The 20,703-nt window shown below is 35.1% G+C and overlaps 1 protein-coding gene across 1 annotated transcript in view; it reads left to right on the top strand.

Moving 5' to 3' along the window:
* The window catches only part of DNAJC1 (DnaJ heat shock protein family (Hsp40) member C1), a 187,563-nt gene that overhangs the window by 50,084 nt on the left and 116,776 nt on the right, over positions 1–20,703 (top strand). Inside the window, exons 2-3 of the mRNA XM_033100587.1 lie at positions 19,014–19,115; positions 19,615–19,661. Of these exons, the coding sequence (XP_032956478.1) occupies positions 19,014–19,115; positions 19,615–19,661 (149 nt within the window). The remainder of the gene's footprint in view (positions 1–19,013; positions 19,116–19,614; positions 19,662–20,703) is intronic.

The raw sequence follows: 20,703 nt of genomic DNA, 5'->3' as shown, positions 1-20,703 counted from the left end.
TGTAATGTACATTAGGAATTAATCAAAGTTCAAAAAAAGCTCAGGACAAATTAAGAGCACCTTTTGTTTAAAATATTTGCCATTTATCTCAGCTTCGTTCTCCACTCCCTCCTAATTGGAGACTTTCTAGTAAAGTGATGTTACCAAAACACGTTTAATTAATTCAGAAGAGTAGCTCAAAGAAATTGTTTCTGTCCCCATGAGAGGTCAGACTCCACCAGTTATATTTTTAAATCTTTTGCTCACCTTCAGTAGTTAAAAGTTTTAAAATTTGAGTGTATATTTGGGTTTTTCTTTTTTTCTGTTAGTATTGCTTAAAAACATAACAAACAGAAAACACATCAAGATTCCACAAAAGGAAATTGAAATAACTCTAATCAGTTTAAGAATGGCGGTTCAAATTTTTTTCTTTTCTATTACCCATATATTACAACCAGGAATAAATTGTTGAAATAATTTCTGGATATATTTGAATATAGTTTTTGTTTCATTCTCTACTTTTAACTGATTTGATAAGTGATTTAAGCTCATTGCCAGATTCAAAAGAGTTAATGCCCTATTCTGTTTTGAAGTCTCCATGTTTTAATAGCTGATTGCTTTCTAACACCAAAGTAGGTTAATCAGTCCTCTAAACCTTTGGGGTCATCTGGGTCATTGGGAGCGTTCAGGAGGAGTGCAGTTTATGGAAAAATAATACACAGCATCCTTTTAATCTGGTTGTATATTTGTGTTATTTTGCCTTTGTTTAGAACTTTGTTTAGATAGCCATTGTTTAGAACTAGGTTGATTTTATTCAGATTTGCTTTAGGTTTTGCTTAAATAAGTGTTCTGTGTTACAAACGTTCTTAGTCTAACTTTCCATGTGATATAGTTTTATCACATGGTAGTCTTCAAAGGCAAAAAGACATACTGATCCACAAGAATTGTTTTGAACTGAACTTCAGATTTGGTCATTTCTATTGCATGCTCCTTATTCTAAATTGTTTTTACTCCAGAACATTGAATTTAGATGATTGCTTATTTATTTAGGTATGATGGAAATGACATACTAATTTAACTTTTCTGCTATTACATGTTGATTTATGAGGTCTGACAATTAAGTTTCCGAATTTGTTGCAACAATGTTGCTAACCTTTTTTTATATCACAGGGATTATTCATTATGAATTTGTACCAACTGGATAGTTAACCATGTTTACTATTTGGAAGTGCTGAAAAGGGTGCGTGAAAAAGTTAGATGACCCGAACTTTCCATCAACAGTTCATGGCTCTTGCATAATAACAGTGCACCAGCTCACACGCGCTGTCTGTGAGGGAGTTTTTAGCCAGTAAACAAATAACTGTATTGGAACACCCTCCCCACTCACCTGATCTGGCCTCCAATGACTTCTTTCTTTACCTAAAGATAAAGAAAATATTGAAAGGAGACATGTTGGTGACATTCAGGACATCAAGGGTAATACGATGACAGCTCTGATGGCCATTCCGGAAAATGAGTTCCAAAATTGCTTTGGAGGGTGGAGTAGGTGCTGGCGTCAGTGCATAGCTTCCCAAGGGAGTACTTCGAAGGTGACCATAGTGACATTCAGCAGTGAGGTATGTAGCACTTTTTGTAGGGTGAGTTTGCAACTTAAATATCAGACCTCGTATAATCACGTAGATAGGATAGTAATCCAACTATATAGTACTTTCATAATCTCTTTAAGGATTTTTCCTGGAACTAGCTGTGTTCCAAATTTTATGTTAATACTGTCATACTAATACATTATTTATAAATAAACACATATTGGTAATGCATACTCCGTTTGGTGACTGTTCTGTCATCTGTGTAAGGCCTCTTAAATTGTTCATTGCAGTAGCCCTTTTTCTTACCTTGTTCTCCTCTCATAAGAACCAATATTACTAAATTCTTCGATCTCAGAGACACTCGTAGCATCCTGTCGTTTTTACCTTGCTTCCCAGACCACATCACACTCCCAGTTAAATTCTTCTCTGTCTGCATACCACTGAGGCACATCTTCCTGGTCCTGTCTACTTCATTGTCTACTTCAACTATTGCTGTCATCTCCCCAACACATTCAGGTCATGTACTCATTCTTTGAAACATAGATGAAATAGAATTTAGAATTTAATAATCTATATTTGCCTTGGTTCTTTTGTGATCTCTGCAAAGGTGGATTTATAAATTATTATAAATGATAAGGTGAAAAAGTTGGTCATGTGTGACAAATATGCTAAAGCAAAATACTTCAGATTGCTTTTCCGAGACAAAAACTATCAAACACTTCCTAGAGCACAGTGATCATGAAATCATCTATAAGCAGCTATTGCATAATAAAATCCTCCCGAGGAAACAAGAATCTGATGAATTTCTTGGCTTCGAGAGCTGCTGAAATGCATTGAAAACATATGTAGTATCAAAGTATATACTCTGATACTGATTTTTTTTTTAATTAATTGCTGATTCGCTTCTTAAGTCATAGAAATTAGACCTACCCTGCAACAGGGAAGTAAAATTATTGCAAATCTTCTCTCTGGTGGTTATAGTCTTAAAACTAACCACAGAGCAAAGAGGAAGAATAAATCAGGCCTTTATTATATTATATAGTTTTATCTCTTGGGAGGTTTCTTTCCAAGAAAAGAATAAGGTTTCTTTCTCTTTTTGTTTATTCAGGATACGGAAAGGGAGGAAGACCACATGATCTTATGGACTGAAGCTGGTTGGCAGGAAGTTTTTGTTTAATTTGCATTAATATTTTTTTGTATGTTAGTTTTTTCTTTGGAAGAGAGGTCACTTAAATGTTGAGGTTTCATATTTTCTATTGCTATTTCGGTAAGGAGCTCCAATCTACTAAAGTAGCTTAAGAGATATACAGTTTTCTTAAGTAAAATTTTTATTGAAATGCACAAATTCATATATTCACAAAAAAATGCAAAAAATTGTTAAGTATATAGTTGGATAAATTTTCCCAACTGAATTCATCTGTATAAGCACCAAGGTGAAGAAATAGAATGTGGGTGGCGAGATGGGTAGAGCACAAGCTCTGAACAACAAGGTTGACTGCCGGTTTGATTCCTACATGGGCCACTGTGAGCTGCGCCCTCCACAACTAGATTGAAGGACAACGACTTAGAGCTGATGGGCCCTGGAGAAACACACTGTTCCCCAATATTCCCCAATAAAAAAAGAAAAAAAAGTACAGTAACTTAAAAAAAAAAAGAAATAGAATGTTACCAGCACTGCAGAATCCCCCCTTGTATTCCCTCTGTTACTCTCCCCCCAAACACAACTGTTATCCTGCTTTATGACACCATGAATTAGTTTTACCTTAACAATACATACAGAGCGTGAAAAAGATATACATATTTTAAGAAAGGAAAAAACTATTAAAATTGTAATAAAATATACCGATAACAAAATACGAATACAAGTCATGTGTACACATTTTTTTGGCACGCCCAGTATATGTATTTACACACACACACACACACAGAATCATACAGTACATAATCTGGTTGCTTAGTTTCTTTTGCCTAACATTATGCTCACGAAATTCATCCATATTGTATAGAACAAAAGTTTACTCATGTTCATTGCTGTCTACCAATGTACCCCCAAAGTGAGTTAATTTTCACAGATATAAATGTACCCCAATTAATTTGTCCATCCTACTGTTGGTGGATATTTAAATTGTTTACATTTTGGAGTTATAATGAACAGTGTTTCTATAAACATACATGTCATTTGATGAGCATATGTATGCATTTCTGTTGGGTACATACCTGGGAATGAAATGGCTGCATCATAGGGTATGATGTAATTCTGCTTTAGTAGATCCACAGCCAAACAGTTTTCAGATGGTTGGCCCAGCTTATACTCCCTCCAGCAGTGCGTTGGTGGTATAGTTAGTTACTTATATCTTTTTCAACACTTGGTATTGTCTTTTTTTGATGAAAAGAAAACGTTTTTAAACTCTTCATTTTACAAAGATTAAAAACATCTTTTTTTATTTTAACGATTCTAGTAGGATTGTAGTGATATCTCTTTTGGCTTTAATTTGCTTTTCCCCAATGATTAATGAAATTGAATACTTTTCATATATTTCTTGGCCATTTGGATATAAAATATATAGATTATAGCATGCTATTTATTTATTTCTGAGTAATATTCTTACTTAGGGAGAAAAGCTGGGAATTTGAATTTCCTGATCTTTTCACTCAGTGATTGTGTGGTATAATTTTGATTTTTCACATGTCACTTCTCAAATTACTAAATTATCAGTTATTTTGCATAAAATTGGAAATATGAAGAAACACTAAGGATTGTAAGAAAGGGTTGAGTTAAATGTATCTCAATGTAAATCAATCACTATGTACTTCAGATCTTCTTGTAAGGAGCAGCTCGGCAAATGTACAGACTATTGCTAGTTCTAGCTCCCCTCTGTCTATATGTCCATTTTCCCCTTAGTATGACCTTCTTACTACCTCTGATAAGAGTTCAAGGCTAAAAGAACTCTCTTACCATCAGCTTGCACCCTCATTCCTGTTCATTCACAAAGAGAATTCCCCTCTCAACTTTTATTAGCAATGACATTTACATACCTTCAGGATTCATAACATTTACATTCAGATGCTTTCAGCTTCCCGTGACCAATGCACAGACTTACTCCTACCTCTGTCCTCTCCTTTCTGCTGGAGATGTCCCCTCCTTGAATGCCAGCTTGTCTCGTAACTTGGATTTTATCACTCTCACTACCCCCACCTGTTCTGGAAACATGCTGTCAATAATTCTGCTTATTGCCTATGTTTAAATTCTACTCTCAGGGGTGGCTGGTTAGCTCTGTTGGTTAGAGCTCGGTGCTCTTAACAACAAGGTTGCCAGTTCGATCCCCACAGGGGCCACTGTGAGCTGCACCCTCCACAACTAGATTGAAACAACTACTTGACTTGGAGCTGATGGGTCCTGGAAAAACACACTTAAATAAATGAAAATTTGAAAAAAAAAGAATTCTACTCTCAACTGGGTCCTTCTCATTTGTATTTAGAAGGAAAGAACACCTGTCTCTCAATCCCTTATCTCCTCTTAGCAATCAAATTTCTTGAAGATCTGTCTTCATTTCCTCACTTCCTACTCATTCCTTACCCCACTCTGGTTTGGCATCTGGACCCATTACGCTACCAAAACAGCTCTTCCCAAGGTCACCAGTGATCTTTAAAATAACAATAAAGCAAATATACCATGTTTCCCGAAAATAAGACCTAGCCGGATCATCAGTTCTACTGTGTTCTTTGGAGCAAAAATTAATATAAGACCCGGTAGTATAGTATAGTATGTCACGTCACGTCACATCACATCCCATCCTCCGTCTTCTAGTAAAATAAGACTGGGTCTTCTATTAATTTTTGCACCAAAAGATGCTTTAGAGCTGATGGTCCAGCTCGGTCTTATTTTTGGGTAAACACGTTAGTTGATACATTTATTTCAGTACTGGTTTTATGCAACAGTAGCAGTATTGACACTGCTGACCATTCTTTTATTCTTGGACTAAAACTACGCTTTTGCAAATTTTGGAAGATGGAAATCAAATGGAGGCTGTGCTTCTGCGTTTGCCTTTTCTCTTTGTAAGCATGGGTGCCTATCCATTTTCCGTTGGTGTGTGGCATGGACTTGATTGACAGCAGCACTTCCATTGACTGTAGCCACCTTTCTTACTTTCCTTACTATACCAGTGGGAAATTGGACTAAGCCATTTAGTAATAGCGGTCAGTGGATTGTTGTCTAAGAGTTCCGGCTGTAAGCCTAGGGGACTGTCCACTAGGCTGACATTCAGGGGCAGGGATCCTGTCTTTGGAAGACTGCCAAGAACAAGATAGTCTGGCAGGAGTCACAGTAGAAAAAAAGCCCTGGAAGGAGAAACTGGTGTTCTGGGATAAAGGACCAATATGTCTGTGAAGTCTGTGAAAGAGAATAAATGCAAAATTGCATTAAGTGAACACAGATTTTAAATGTTCCCTGTATTGTATCTAGAACCTGTCTCAGCTGAGCTTTCAGATGAGATCATTTGGCCCTGCTGTGTTGAAAAGTGCATTTGGCAGAGGCAGAGGAAGGTAAAGCTGGTATATGACTGTTTTCAAGATAACGGAAACTGAAGTTTTAAGTGGTTACTGTGGCACTCTGGTATATTTTGTTCATCTTTCTAAAGAACTAGGTTTTTCCTTTCTATTTTGTTACTTTCAGCTTTTATGTTTATCCATTCCTTCTTACTATTTTGTGTATTTTGTTGTTCTTTTTCTGCTGTCTTAGGCTGGGCACTTGGTTGATTCACTTTCAGTTTGCCTTGTTAAAAATAACATTTAAAAAGGCAAAAATTTATGCAGAGCTTTAGCTCATAAATTTTGATGTAAAATATTTTTCATTTCTAGGCAATATGTAATTTCAGCTTTTCTTTCTAGCTGTTCTTATTTTTGGTTTACTTGAAATGTTAAATTCTATAAAAGGTATATTAAAGTCTATCATGATTGTTTTTATGAAGTTCTTCTATTTAGGAGTTTTTGCTGTTATGTTTATGTATTTTGTTTGTTTGGAACATAAAGGTTTATGACTACTTTAACTTTCAATGGGTTATGCCTTTTATCATTATTTCCTACCACTTTTTGTCCTGTGCCTTATTTTTGACCTTACCCTCCCCTTTCTCATATTAATATCAACACTTGATTTTCTTTTGTTTACTTTTGTCTTTGTTCATCCCTTTGTTTGCAGTCTTGGGTTTTGTTTTTAACCCAGTTTGGCGATCATTTGCATTTTGATAAGAGAATTTAATACATGTTTATATTTGCTGAGAAACTAATATGTTTGGTTTTACTCTTTTCCTTTTATTTTGGGTAAAGACATTTTCTTAAATAATCATGATACAATGATCCCAATAAAATTAATAATAATTCCTTAATAGCACCTACTATACATTCCTTATCCACATGTTTCCAGTTGTTTCAAAATGTCATTTTACCATGGTTTTGTTTGAATCAGAGACCAAACAAGGTCCACACATTACATTTGGTTGTCTCTTTAATGGAGAACAGTCCTTCTTGCTTCTCCCGCCTGCCATTGACTTTTTAATAAGACCTCCTTTTCAAGATAAATTAGTTGCAAAATATAGTATAAGATAACTAATCTGGTTACCAGAAATGATGATTTTGTTTTGTGAATGGTTGATCTGATAATCCTGCCAACTCGGTCTCCCAGTAATTAGATATCAGAAGCAGCTGTCTCTTGAGGCTGCAATCTTTTGTCTACATTTTGGAGAATGCTTACCTTTTTAATCTTAGGAGGAGGGCAGGGGTGTGTTCAACTTAAATAAACATAGTATTAATCCAAATTTATTTAGATACAAGTTAAAAATAAAGTGGCAGAATGCATTCCACTTTTACCGCACTGGAAATTACCTGATTTGTCAACAAATCATTCTTAACTGACCTTGTCTCTCAAAGAATAAGATAAATATTGTGCATGAGCATCAGTGACCAAGATTTTGATACAGGCTAACCTGTCATTGGTTCCTATATATAGTTTAAGGTTGAGAAAAGTCAATTAAAGCTTATATAATCTTTTATAAATTTCAGTAGGTTTCTCGAAAGGCAATTGACTTTAACAGTGATCTATAATGGAAGAACCCAGAGCTTCTCCCAGCTTCCTTTGTAGCAGGTTAGCCATTGAAGCCCAGCCTTAAAATTTATCATGAAGTAAACTACTTTGTTCTATTTATTTATTTATCTTTACCATGGACTATCATTTATTTTTAAAACATTGTCTTTTTACAATTTATTTTGAATTTTATATCCACCTGGCATAAAATCTTAATAGTCCTGAAGATACGATGAATATATTTCCTGCTTTAATCCTCCTGGTCCACTGACCAGAGACGACTTCCTTTAAATGTCTCTATTATTTAGTTCTTCTAGTGGTGCCCAGGCACTTTGTTTGTTTCTTTGTTGGCTTTTTGGGGCAGGAGAGAGTGGACTCTGTTGACTGATGAAGTGAAAAATCTAGAATAAAGAGGACAGAGTCATTATTAAGAGTTTAGCCTGAGTTTTTAATCAGTAATATCAGATGTGAAAATGCCCCAAGGACCTAGTCAGAAAGAATACATGGAATTACTGACTTTGAGGCAGCTGATCTGGGGGAGTAAAACTACACAAATTAAGATTCCCAGATGTTACCCTGACCTTCAAGTTCCTCAACTATGTACCTAAACATATAGTTTGGATAACTACAGTCTTTCCTCCTTCCTGAATCTGATCTCCATTATACATGTTCTTTTCTTGGATTTAATATCCTTGAGGCAATCGGAGTTTTTTTATTAAGAAGAGTTTACCTTGGTCAGATCCTGGGAAGGGTCTTCATATTTTTGTTTTGGTTAACTACTTATATATTTCTCTAATGCTTAGCAGACCTAAAAAAAAGAAAGATGGGTCTCACCTTTGTGGAGATGCTGTTATAAGTAGAATGAGTTTTAGATTATTGGCAAACCATTGATATAAATCAGAAGTCAACAAACTACAGTCCCTGGGCCAAAACCAGCCACTACCTATTTTTGAAAGTAACGTTTTACTGGGACACTGTCTTACCCATTTGTTTATTTATTGTCTGTGGCTGCTTTCTCACTACAGTGGCAGAATTTAATAGTTACAACAGAGACTCTGACCTGCAGAGCCGTAAATATTTACTATCTGACCTTTACAGAAAAAGTTTGCCAGTACTTGATATAAAGTAAAACAGGAAATTTCTCTTACTATGTTTCTCCGAAAATAAGACCTAGCCAGACAATCAGCTCTAATGTGTCTTTTGGAGCAAAAATTAATATAAGACCCAGTCCTAATATTATATTGTATATTGTATTGTACTGTATTATATTATATTAACCCGGTCTTATATTCAAATAAGACCGGGTCTTATATTAATTTTTGCTCCAAAAAATGCATTAGAGCTGATGGTCCGGCTAGGTCTTATTTTTGAGGAAACACGGTAATATAAGACCGGGTCTTACATAATATCATATATAATAATATAATTAATATAATATAATATAGGGTCTTATATTAATTTTTGCTCCAAAAGACGCATTAGAGCTGATTGTCCGGCTAGGTCTTATTTTCGGGAAAACAGGGTAGCAACATCATTGCAATAAGTTCGAGAACCCAATTATCAGACCTTGTATATAGTGGCTAGAATAGTGCCTAGCACAGAGCATGCATGCATGCATAAAGGTATTTCTACATTGTTTCAGTTTTTAAAAATTAAGATAAAATTCATGAAACATAAAATTCACCATTTTAAAGTGTACAAGTCAGTGATTTCCCTTGTATTAGGTTGGTGCAAAAGTAATTATGGTTTAAAAGGTTAAAAATGCAAAAACCGCAACTACTTTTGGACCAACCTAATATTCACAATATTGTACAGTCATCATCTAATTCCAGAACATTTTTATCACCCCAAAAGAAACTGTATGTAGTAAGCGTCTCACTCTCCATTCTTCCCTCTTTCCCAGCCCCTGAAGATGACTGATTTGCTTTCTCTCTCAATGGATTTGTCCATAAAAGGCAAATGGACAGTTAAAATGGACTCATACAATTTATGGCTTTTGTTTGCATTTGGCTTTTTTCACTTAGAATAGCGTTTGCAAGGTTTATTCGTGTTGTAGCATATGTCAGTACTTTATTCCTTTTTACATCTGAATAATATTCATTTTATGGGTGTACCTATACCACTTTTTGTTTATCCATTCATCAGTTGGACATTTGGGTTGTTTCCACTTTTTGGCTAATGTGAATGATACTGCTATGAACATTTGTGTACAAGTTTTTGTTCGAACACCTGTTTTCATTCTCTTCAGCAGTTACCTAGGAATGTAATTACTAGGTCATCTGGTAATTCTGATGACCTAGTAATAATAAAATAATATAAATAGTAATAATAAAAAATAGAAAATATTTTTTTTTAGGAGCCACCAAACGTTTTCACAGTGGCTGCAAAGTTTTAAGTTTTGATAAAGTACAATTTGTCTATGTTTTGTTGCCTATTCTTTTGATATCATAGCTAAGAATCCATTGTGAAATCCAAGGTCATGTAGATTTATCTCTGTTTTCTTCTAAAAGTCTTGTAGTTTTAGCTCTTATATTTCAGACTTTGATTCATTTTGTGTTAATTTTTGTATATAGTGTAAGCTATGGGTCCAACTTCACATTTTTTGTTTGTGGCTATCCAGTTGTCTCAACATCATTTGTTGAAAGAACTGTTCTTTTCCCATTGAATGATCTTGGCACCCTTTGTAAAAAATCAATTGACCGTCGATAAATAGGTTTATTTCTGGACTTTGAATTCTTCTGTCGAGGTATATGTCATCTTTGTGCAATGACCACACTGTTTGATTACTGTAGCTTTGTAGTAAATTTGAAAATCAGAATGTGTGAGTCCTCCAGCTTTGTTTTCAAGGTGGTGTAGCTATTTTCGGTCTCTGGCATTTCCCTGTGAATTTTAGGATAAGCATATAAATTTCTGCAAAATGCCAAGTGAGATTTTGATAGGAGTTGCATTGACTCTATAGATCAACTTGAGAAGTTATTGCCATCTTAACAATATTCAATGTGTCTCTCCATTTCTCTAGATCTTCTTTCATTTCTTTCAGCAATGTTTTGTAATTCGCAGTGTACAAATGGTATACTTTTGTTAAACTTATTCCTAAGTATTTTATTCTTTTTGATTCTGTTGAAAAGATTTTTTTTTTTTTTTATTGGGCAAGGGAAGCAGGACTTTTATTGGGGAACAGTGTGTACTTCCAGGACTTTTCCAAGTCAAGTTGTTGTCCTTTTAATCTTAGTTGTGGAGGGCACAGCTCCGCTCCAGGTCCAGTTAGCGTTGTTAGTTGCAGGGGACGCAGCCCACCATCCCTTGTGGGAGTCAAGGAGTCGAACCGGCAGCCTTGTGGTTGAGAGCCCGGGCTCCAACCAACTGAGTCATCTGGCCACCCAGGAGCTGAGTGGCAGCTCATTGATTTCATTCTAGTTGCGAAGGGCACAGCTCGCTGGCCCATGTGGGAATGAAACCAGCAGCCCCGTTGCCCAGAGCTCGCGTTCTAACCAACTGAGTCACCCGTCCACCCCCGAGTGTTGTAAAGATTTGTTTTCTTAATTTCATTTTCAGATGTTTTTATTGCTAGTGTGTAGAAATACAACTGAGTTTTATACCGGGGGTGCCAAAAAAATGTATACACATGACTTGTACAAGTATTCATCTTTTGTTATCAGTACATATTGAATATTACAATGTTAATACAGTTTTTTCCTTTCTAAAAATGTGTGTACATTTTTTGGCACCCTCTGTATGTTGATCTTGTGTCATATAATTCGTTGAATTCATTTACAGTCATGCACCATATAATGACGTTTTAGTCAGTATTGCACTACATATACGAAAGTGGTCTGTCCCATAAGATTATAAGGAAGCTGAAAAATTCCTGTCAGCTAGAGACATAGCTATCGTAACATGGTAGGTAGTGCAATGCATTACTCTCATGTTTGTGGTGATGCTGGTGTAAACAAACCTGGCCTGTCAGTATTATAAAAGCATAGTATATACAATTATGTGTAGTACATAATACTTAATGGTTATAAACAACTATGTTACTGGTTTATGTAATTTAAAAAAGTTTGCTATAAAACAGTATGCCGTGTATTGCCAGCAGAGCCTCATAGTACTTCTGTGTTAACCTCGTCTCATTTTCTGTTGTGCTTGATTTAATCTCGTGTTGTTTTGTACAGTAACATGCTGTACAGGCTTGTAGCCTAGGAGCAGCCATAGGCCATAACACACAGCCTAGGTGTGTAGTAGACTATACCACCTAGGTTTCTTTTAGTACATTCTTTGATGTTCGCACAATGACAAAATCGCCTAACAAATTTTTCAGAATGTATCCCTGTCGTTAAGGGGCACTTGACTGTATTAGCTCTAATACCTGTTCTGTGATGCTTTAGAATTTTCTATTTATAGGGTGCCATCTGAATAGATAGTGTTAATTCTTCCATTCCAATGAGGATGCTTTTTCTTGACTAATTGCTTAGGCCAGAACTTCCAGTACAAAGGTGTCATGAGCAGATATCCCTCTTATTACTTATCTTTGGGGAAAGTTTTCAGACTTTCATTAAATGGAGGTTACCTGTGAGTTTTCATGGATAGTCTTTATCAACTTGAGAAAGTTCCCTTCTAGTCCTGGTTGGTTTAGTGTTTTGTTATCAAATGTTCAATTTTACCATGTTTTTCCTGCATTAATTGAAAAGACTGGTTTTTTCCCTTCATTTTATTAATATACTGTATTAATGTTGATTGATTTTCATACACTGTACCACCCTTGCATTCGTGGGATAAATCTCACTTGGTCATGGTGTATAATCCTTTTTATATGGTGCTGGGTTTGGCTTACTAGAAGTTTGTTGAGGAATTTTGCATCTATATTCATAAGAGATAGGGTCTGCATTTTCTTTTTTTGTTGTGTTTGTCTCGCATTGGAATCAAGGCCCCATTTAATGAGTTAGGAAGCTTTCTTTCCTCTTCTGTTTTTTGGAGGAGTTTGAAGAGGATTGGTGAGGTCTTTAAATGTTTGGTAGAATTCACTAGAAAGTCATCTGGTTTTGAGGTTTGAACTTTTCTTCGTTAGACATTGGGGGTTTTTCTCGTTTGGGTTTTTTTATTGTTGTTTTAATGATCAATCACTTTAGTTGTAATAGGTCAATTCAGTTTTTCTATTCATGTGTCAGTTTGCGTATTTCTAGGAATTTGTTTTATCTGAGTTTTCTGTTTGGCATACAATTGCTCATAGTATTCTCTTAAAATTGTTTTTATTTCTGTAAAAGTGATAACAGTGTGCACACTTTCACTCCTGATTTTCGTGTTTTGAATCATCTTTCTCGTATTCTCACCGTAGTATAGGTTTTTCAAGTTTGTTGACATTTTCAGAGAATCAGCTTTTGGTTTTGTGGATTCTCTGTTGTTTTCCTGTTCCCTAACTTATCTCTGCTCTAATCTTTATTTCCTTTCTTCTTCTTGCTCTGTGTTTAGTTTGCTATTCTTTCTCTAGTTCCGTAAGGGGGAAAGTTAGGTTAATAATTTTTGCATGTCATTGTTTATAGCTGTAAAATTCCTTCTGAGCACAGCTTTTACTACACCATGTAGTTGGATCATGTGTGTTTATAATTCATTCTACCAGTGTCTGCTTTTTAATTGGACAGTTAACCATTTACATTTAAAGTAATTGCTGATAAAAATAGACTTACTTTTTCCACTTTGCTCTTCGTTTTCTCTATGCTTTATGTCTTCTTTGTTCCTCTATTCCTTCTTTACTGCCGTCTTTTGTGTCAGATTTTCTAATATACCATTTGATTTGCTTTTTGTTTCTGTTACTATAGATACTCATTTTTAAGTGTTTGCCATGGGGATTACAATTAACACCTTATTTAATGACAATATAGTTTGAATTAAGACTAATTTAGTTTCAATTATATAAGATATATGGCTCCTACATAGCTCTGTTCCTCTTCCTTATGTTGTGACTGTCACAGATTACATCTTTACACATCTATGCCGTAGACATAGATTTATATTATTGTTTTACTTGAATAGATTCGCAATTGTTGCTTTAGTAGTTGTCTTTTAAATTGTATAGGAAAAAAAAATGGAGTTACTAACCAAAAATACACGAATATTGCTTTTATATTTATCTATGTAATTAATTATCTTTACCAGTATTTTTATTTCTTCATGTGGATTTGAGTTACTGTCTAGTATTTCTTCCTTTCAGCATGAAAGGACTCCCTGGAGCATTTCTTGTAGAGCAAGTCTAGTAGCAGTGAACTCTCAATTTTTGTGTATTTGGAATTTGTTAATTTCTCTTTCATTTTTGAGGGATAGTTTTACTGAATATAGAATCCTTGGTTTACACACTTTTTTTTACACTTTATGTCATTCCAGTAACTTTTAGCCTCCATGGTTTCTGATGAGAAATTAGCTGATAATATTGAGAATTGTTTGTACACAATGTGTTGCTTCTCTCGCTGCTTAGGATACTCTCTTTTTGTCTTTCTCTTTCAACAATTTGGTTATATGTTTCTCTGAGTTTATCCTGTTTAGGGTTTGTGAAGTTGATTCTATTTAGGACTTTTGAGATTTTGGGGTGTGTGTACTTATGTCATTCATCAAATTTTGGAAGTTTTCCACTATTTTTTATTCAAATGTGTTTTTCTGGTCCTTTTCTCTCTTCTCCCTCTTGGATTCTCATTATGTAAATGTTAGTACGTTGGTGGTGTCCCACAGGTCTCTTAGGCTTTGTTCATTTTTCTTTATTCTTCTTTCTGCTACTCATATTGGATAACTCAGTTGACTTATCTTCATTTTCATAGATTCTTCTGCCTGATCAAATTTGTTTTTATACCTCCTTTAGAAGATTTTTTAAATTTCAGTTGTTGTATTTTTCAAGTCCAGAATTTCTCTTGGGTTCCTTTTTAAAATTCCTGTCTTTTTGTTGATACTCTCAATTTGGTGAGACATTATTCTTATACTTTCTTTTCTTTTTCTTTGTATATGCTCTTGAACATATTTAAAATAGTTGATTTGAAGTATTTTCTATTAAGTTGTATATCTGGGCTTCCTCAGGGGCAATTTCTATTAATTTCTTTTTGCCCCATGTGTGGGCTGTATTTTCTTGTTTCTTTGCATGTTTTATAATTTTTAATGAATACTAGAAATTTCGAATATATAATGTGTTATCAGATTCTCCCACATCACCAGCGTTTTTTGTTTGTTTTTTTGGTTGGTGGTGGTTTTGTCTAGTGACTTTCCTAAACTAAATTTGTAAAGTGTACGTTCTTTGCTGTGTGTGGGCACTGATGTCTCCATTTCATTAACTTGGTCAGCTAAGGATTCAGCAGAGATTTCCTTAAAGGTTTGGAACCAGAAATAAAAGGAGGGGAGGGGAGCCTTACAGTCTTTGCTACTGTGTTTCCCCGAAAATAAGCCCCAGTTAAGATCGTCAGCCAGACGAACGCATTTAGTACGTTATGACAATGTTCCAGAAGAAGATGGCATGACTGTATTTGAATAAATGTAGATTGTTGTACATGAAAAAATAAGACATCCCCTGAAAATACGCCCTAATGCATCTTTTGCAGCAAAAGTTAATATAAGACCCGGTCTTATTTTCGAGGAAACACAGTAGTGGATTCTGTGTATATGCTGGGGCATGCCTTCAACACTCAGCTAAGGTAGTTTACAATGCTCCCCTAGCCTTCACTTTCTTCTTGCGCACAGCCTGAGGGTCACCCACTAGGGAGAATTCAGGGCCTTCTCAAGTCTTCCTGAGCCCGAAAGACTCCACCTTGGGCATGCACATGTTCTTCTGGTTTCCAAGGAATATGTGGGAGCTTTTCAAAGCCCATATTCCCAAAGCATCTCACTTCCCAAGCTTTTTGATGTGTCTGTTATTTGCCCCAACTGTAATCCCTTGTTGCATTGGCACCAGCTAATAAATTTGCCTTTAAATGTTTTTGACAAAAGTCCTGGATGGTTGCCTCTTTTCCCTGGAAGAGTTCTGTGTTTGGTAAGATAAGGAAGGGTAGCCCTTACACAGTTTATCAGGAAACCGACAGACAGGTCATACAAACAACCACAGTTCTTTGAGAACCAAGTCCAGTTGGCTTTCTCCAGCACTAGGAACCCACACCAAGAATTCAGGTTGGCATCTGCAAGACCATAACTGAGAATCAACTACCTTTTTCTTGATTATGTGCTTGTCTGATTGCTGTAAATGACTGATTTGCAGAGTTTAGATAAGGTTGATTTAGACCGTCTTTGCCAGATTATTTGCTATTTCTGTGCATAGACAGGCCCTTGGAGTTCCCTACTCAGTCTGTTTCTGCTGATGCCCCTCCCATTGCATTGTTTCAACTTTGATAAACACATATTACTTTCATAGTTTTTTGTTTTTGTTTTTGTTTTACGAATGACCACATGTCTCTTCTTAATGCAGGTTATCCAAGTATTAAGATAGTTCTTGTTCATATCCAATTTAGAAGGAAAAGAATTCTGGCAATTGAACCCAGTAGATCTGATGTCCACAGTGGGGCCAGTCTACCTATAGCCCTATCAACACTGTTTTCTCTGCAAACCAGAGAGAAAAAAGGCCTAATCCACTGAGTATTGGCAATAAATGTTCTAAAATTTAGGTCTCTAGTAGAAATATGACAAATGTGTTAGGAAAGCTAACATATATCATGGTCTTAACCTTAAGAAATGCAGTAGACCATATTCCCATTGTTGTTATGTGGATGTTTTCCATATAGTTTATCAGATCAATAAAAATGTGACAGTTGCTTTCGCTGCTTTCCCAAAGCTGTAGCCCCTTCTGAAGTGACTCAGCCCAAATCTACTAACCAAATCTAAAGAGCCAACATAGAGAGCTCTGATTCTGAGGCAGTATTTTCTGGGTCTGAATACTCTTTTCATCTATCATGTTTGCCCGAAAAGAAGACCTAGCCAGACCATCAGCTCTAATATGTATTTTGGAGCAAACATTAATATAAGACCCGGTCTTATATTATGTTAGATAAGACCGGATCTTATAGTAAAAGAAGACTGGGTCTTATATTAATGTTTGCTCCAAAAGACGCATTAGAGCTGATGGTCAGGCAAGGTCTTATTTTGGGGGAAACACGGTGTTTACCAGCAACAGGAACTTAAGCAAGTTACTTAAACTCTCTGTGCCTCACTTCCCCAGTAAAATGGGCCTGATAACAACTATTATCTTGTAACTTTGTTATGAGGATAAATTAAGTTTCACTAAGTAATTAACTAAAATTAAATACATACATAAGCTACTTGGAGGTGCACTTTGTCCAGAGCATGTCTTTGTAGATAGGGAAATCTTTGAGTTTTTCAGTTCTATCCACTTAGGGTGGCACTTATTGGTGAAATAACCCTGCTGGGCAGATTGTCGAAAAGAAAATAGGCAGGCATTATTTGTGTATAGCCTGAGAGGCTCATTCCTTAGTCAGGAGGAAACTATCTACAGCTGAATGGTATAAAACAAGGTTGGGAAACAGTCTCATAATGTGTAATGATCTGGGGGTCCGGGTAGATGGACCAAGATGGTGGGAGGTAAAGCTAAAAAGATTGGAAAAGACAGATGATGAAGGCACTTGGGAGTTACTGAAGCGTTTGAAACAGGAGAGCCATCTGGTCACATTTACATTTAGGTACATACTGTGGCAGAAGAATGGAGGATTGGGGTCAGCATAGCAAGACTAGAAGAAGGGAAATGCCTTAGGTGACTATTAGTCATATTCATTTTTAAGTAAGTCATTGATGTTTCCATAATGAGCATGTATTAATTTTGTAACTCAAGAAAATGCATAAGCACCTATTTTGTAAGAAATTTACTTTTGGAATTTCTTTATGATACAGTCCCAATTTAATAAAATCTAAAATTAAAGTCCCAAACAGAATGATTATTCATTTGACACTTGACCTCTTTGCTCAACAAAATTTCCATCACAGGTTTTCTGTGTAATCATCCTTTCTACATGTTACCTATTATATAGGTATTATATACTTATATTATACTTATATTATATAAGTATAGGGAATACATCAATCCCATTTAGCAGATTAGAATGAAAATTATTACCGTATTACCCACAAAACTTATTCTGCTAATTTTATAGCCCCTCAGCCCTCCACAAGTCACAAAGGTATTCACACCTAAGTTGAAACTTTTAAGTCAATTGATAGCCTGTAGCAATAATTTCCAGAAAATCGATACTGAAAATAATGGTTTATAAAGGAAAGCTTGACAGACTAATTATAGTCTTACTTTGCCTCTTTTCAGCTCTATTTCTTTAACAGCTATTTAGTCCTAGTTATACAGATTTTTGTTTTGTTTTGTTTTGGTGTTTCAGTCATTTGAACTTTTTAGTAAAGTAGTTTTAGGAATTAACTGGAAAAATATTCAGCTATAAAGTGAGATTAAATTTAATAAGCAACTTTATTATCATTTTGTCCCACTGTGATTATGTTAGTTATTAGCATAACTTTTAAACTTATAAAGTTTTAAACCCAACTTGATAGTGTGTGCTTTGTTACTGTATTTTATTATTATTTGTTATTATATTTTATAATGGCCATGTAAAATGATGTTCTCTGAGTTTACCTGTGCACACAGGATTACATAAAATGTGATTTTAACATCCACTTAATCCAAAGTACTCTTACTGAACTATTGTGACTTTTTAAATACATTTAAACTATATTAGTAATACATAAACAGTGGACAAATTTATTTCTGCAAAGCAGACTGTGGAAACTGGATACCACTGAAAACACCCTTTACAGTACTAAAAAAGTGTTAAGTACAATATATATAAATACTTTTAAATAGAATTATTTTGCATAAATGCAAATTTAACTGTCTTTAAAAAAAGCATACTTTTGACATGTGAAATTAAGATTTCATAGACTGTTGCTTGATGGTAAATTCAATATAAATAACAATGAAGAAACCACATATGGTAGGCCTGGGAAACTGGCTTTAAGATTCTCAAATAAATAACAACCTTTGAAGGCACACAGATGTATTAATTTTTAATTTGTTTCTTTTTGATCTCTTAATTACTGAAAAAGATTTATTGGTTAATTTTAGAAAGGCAAGTGTTTGAAAAGTTTTGCCAAATACTGTCTTCTGTAAATGACTGTATGGTAATGAAAAGTTAAGAGGAGAGCCAAATTAGATTGAATAATTGTTCAGTCATGTGGGGCAGGCCAGTTGCATAGCCTGGTTGTTAGACTGATTGCTCAAATTACATTGCCTGGGGTCCTGCACTTGGTTGGCTGTCTTCTCAGATCTTAACAAGGTTCTGGGAATTTCTTTTTCTGACAAAGTTTGCTTTGTGTTTTTCCCCTCCCCCCACCACCTCCAGGATGCTTCATCTGCAGACATTAGAAAAGCATATCGTAAGCTTTCATTAACTTTGCATCCAGACAAGAATAAAGATGAAAATGCAGAAACTCAGTTTAGACAAGTAAGTGAAATATGCTGTTATATTTTTGTGACAAATTTATAAATGTTTATGGTAGAAATAGTAACTTATATGTAGAATATTTCCATTTGAAAATGAGGTTGTAGTTTAGAAATACAATGTATATGTGTTTATTCACTTTTTTACAAAGTAAGTTTTTGCTAACATTTTTTTATATTGGAATCTCTAAATTCTTGGAGGGTCATAATAGTCATAATTTTCTTGTCTAAATTACAGCTTTTGCTTTTTTTAAAAAAGCACATTTCAAGATAATTATTATTTCTGCATCTTTCACAAAGATTTATTTTGGTCAAGCACTTTTAACCTCTGAAGGTGTTACTGAAAACATAAAGCGTACTTAATTATAATTAAGGTTTTATCTGTTCATTGTATTTATGAGCACATAGGGTTTTCTGCATAAGCATTATAGTGCATTCACTTTTCCTAAGTGATTTCTTATAGTTGAGAGTATTCTTATTTCAAAGTAATGTTTCTATTTTAGTTGGTGGCCATTTATGAAGTTTTAAAGGATGATGAACGAAGGCAGAGGTGAGTGTTCGTTTCCACTTTTGAATCAAGATGTTAGTTTGATGTCTCAGTTTATAAAGGAAAGAATTGTCACATTAAACACTTTATTATAAGTTAGTATTTTATTTTTGTTCCTTCCAAGACATGCAGTGTTTTTAAAATATATGTTTAGAGCAGAGTTAATTTAAATTCAAAATATTTACTAGGTTGATTCAATACTTGTAGATTTCAGGATCATGAGTCATAATATTAGCAACTCATGGCTTCATTAGAAAAGATTTTTAACATGAGTGTTTATGTTCTGGGAAATACAACTACCACTTGACTTCAAATAAATGCCTATTCATTTTTGATAATAATAGTTCCTATCTGTGCTTGTTGGTCCTTTTTATCCCCCCCCCCCCATTCCTTAAATGTTTTGGAATAATAAGGCTGTTAGTGATATTCAAGTTATTACCATTTCTTGATGTTTCCTCACTCTCAAAGTAATAAACCCAATTTGCGAGTAAGAGAACAGACTTGTATGAATCTGAAGAAGATGGAAGTGGAAGAAGAATACCTGCTTTCTGTTTCTCTTGCCTCCTTCCCTTCCCTTACTCTGCTCCAGTGATTCTGCATTTACAGTTAGTTAGTGGAGGCAGCCCCCGTGCTCGGAGACTTACTTCTCTGTGCCCCGTCAGAACAGTAGTAATGTATTTATACAGCGGTTTATAGTGCCAGTGACCTAAGAGGAGACAGCAGAGAGGCCCCTTCCTCTACTTTACAATGTGTGGAATGTAGACACTCTTGCAGTGGCCTTCAAAGTTTAAGTCAGACCCACAATAAGGAATACATTTTACATCATGCCTCCAGACACACACACACACACACACACACACACACGAAACCAAAATGTCACAAAACACTTTTTTGTGTGTGTGAACCAGACTGATATTTTCTATTCTTGGCTAGTCTAGACTAGTGTTTTTGTTTTTAAAATCAGTGCTAGTTTTGGTCCACTAAATTGATTTCGTGAGCCACTAGTGGGCCACAATTCGCAGTCTGAAAATGTTGCTCTACATTA

The sequence above is a fragment of the Rhinolophus ferrumequinum genome (assembly GCF_004115265.2).
Source record: "Rhinolophus ferrumequinum isolate MPI-CBG mRhiFer1 chromosome 5 unlocalized genomic scaffold, mRhiFer1_v1.p scaffold_110_arrow_ctg1, whole genome shotgun sequence".
NCBI lineage: Eukaryota > Metazoa > Chordata > Mammalia > Chiroptera > Rhinolophidae > Rhinolophus > Rhinolophus ferrumequinum.
Note: the sequence above shows the minus strand (reverse complement) of the source record. Positions and strands in the feature narration are given on the sequence as shown.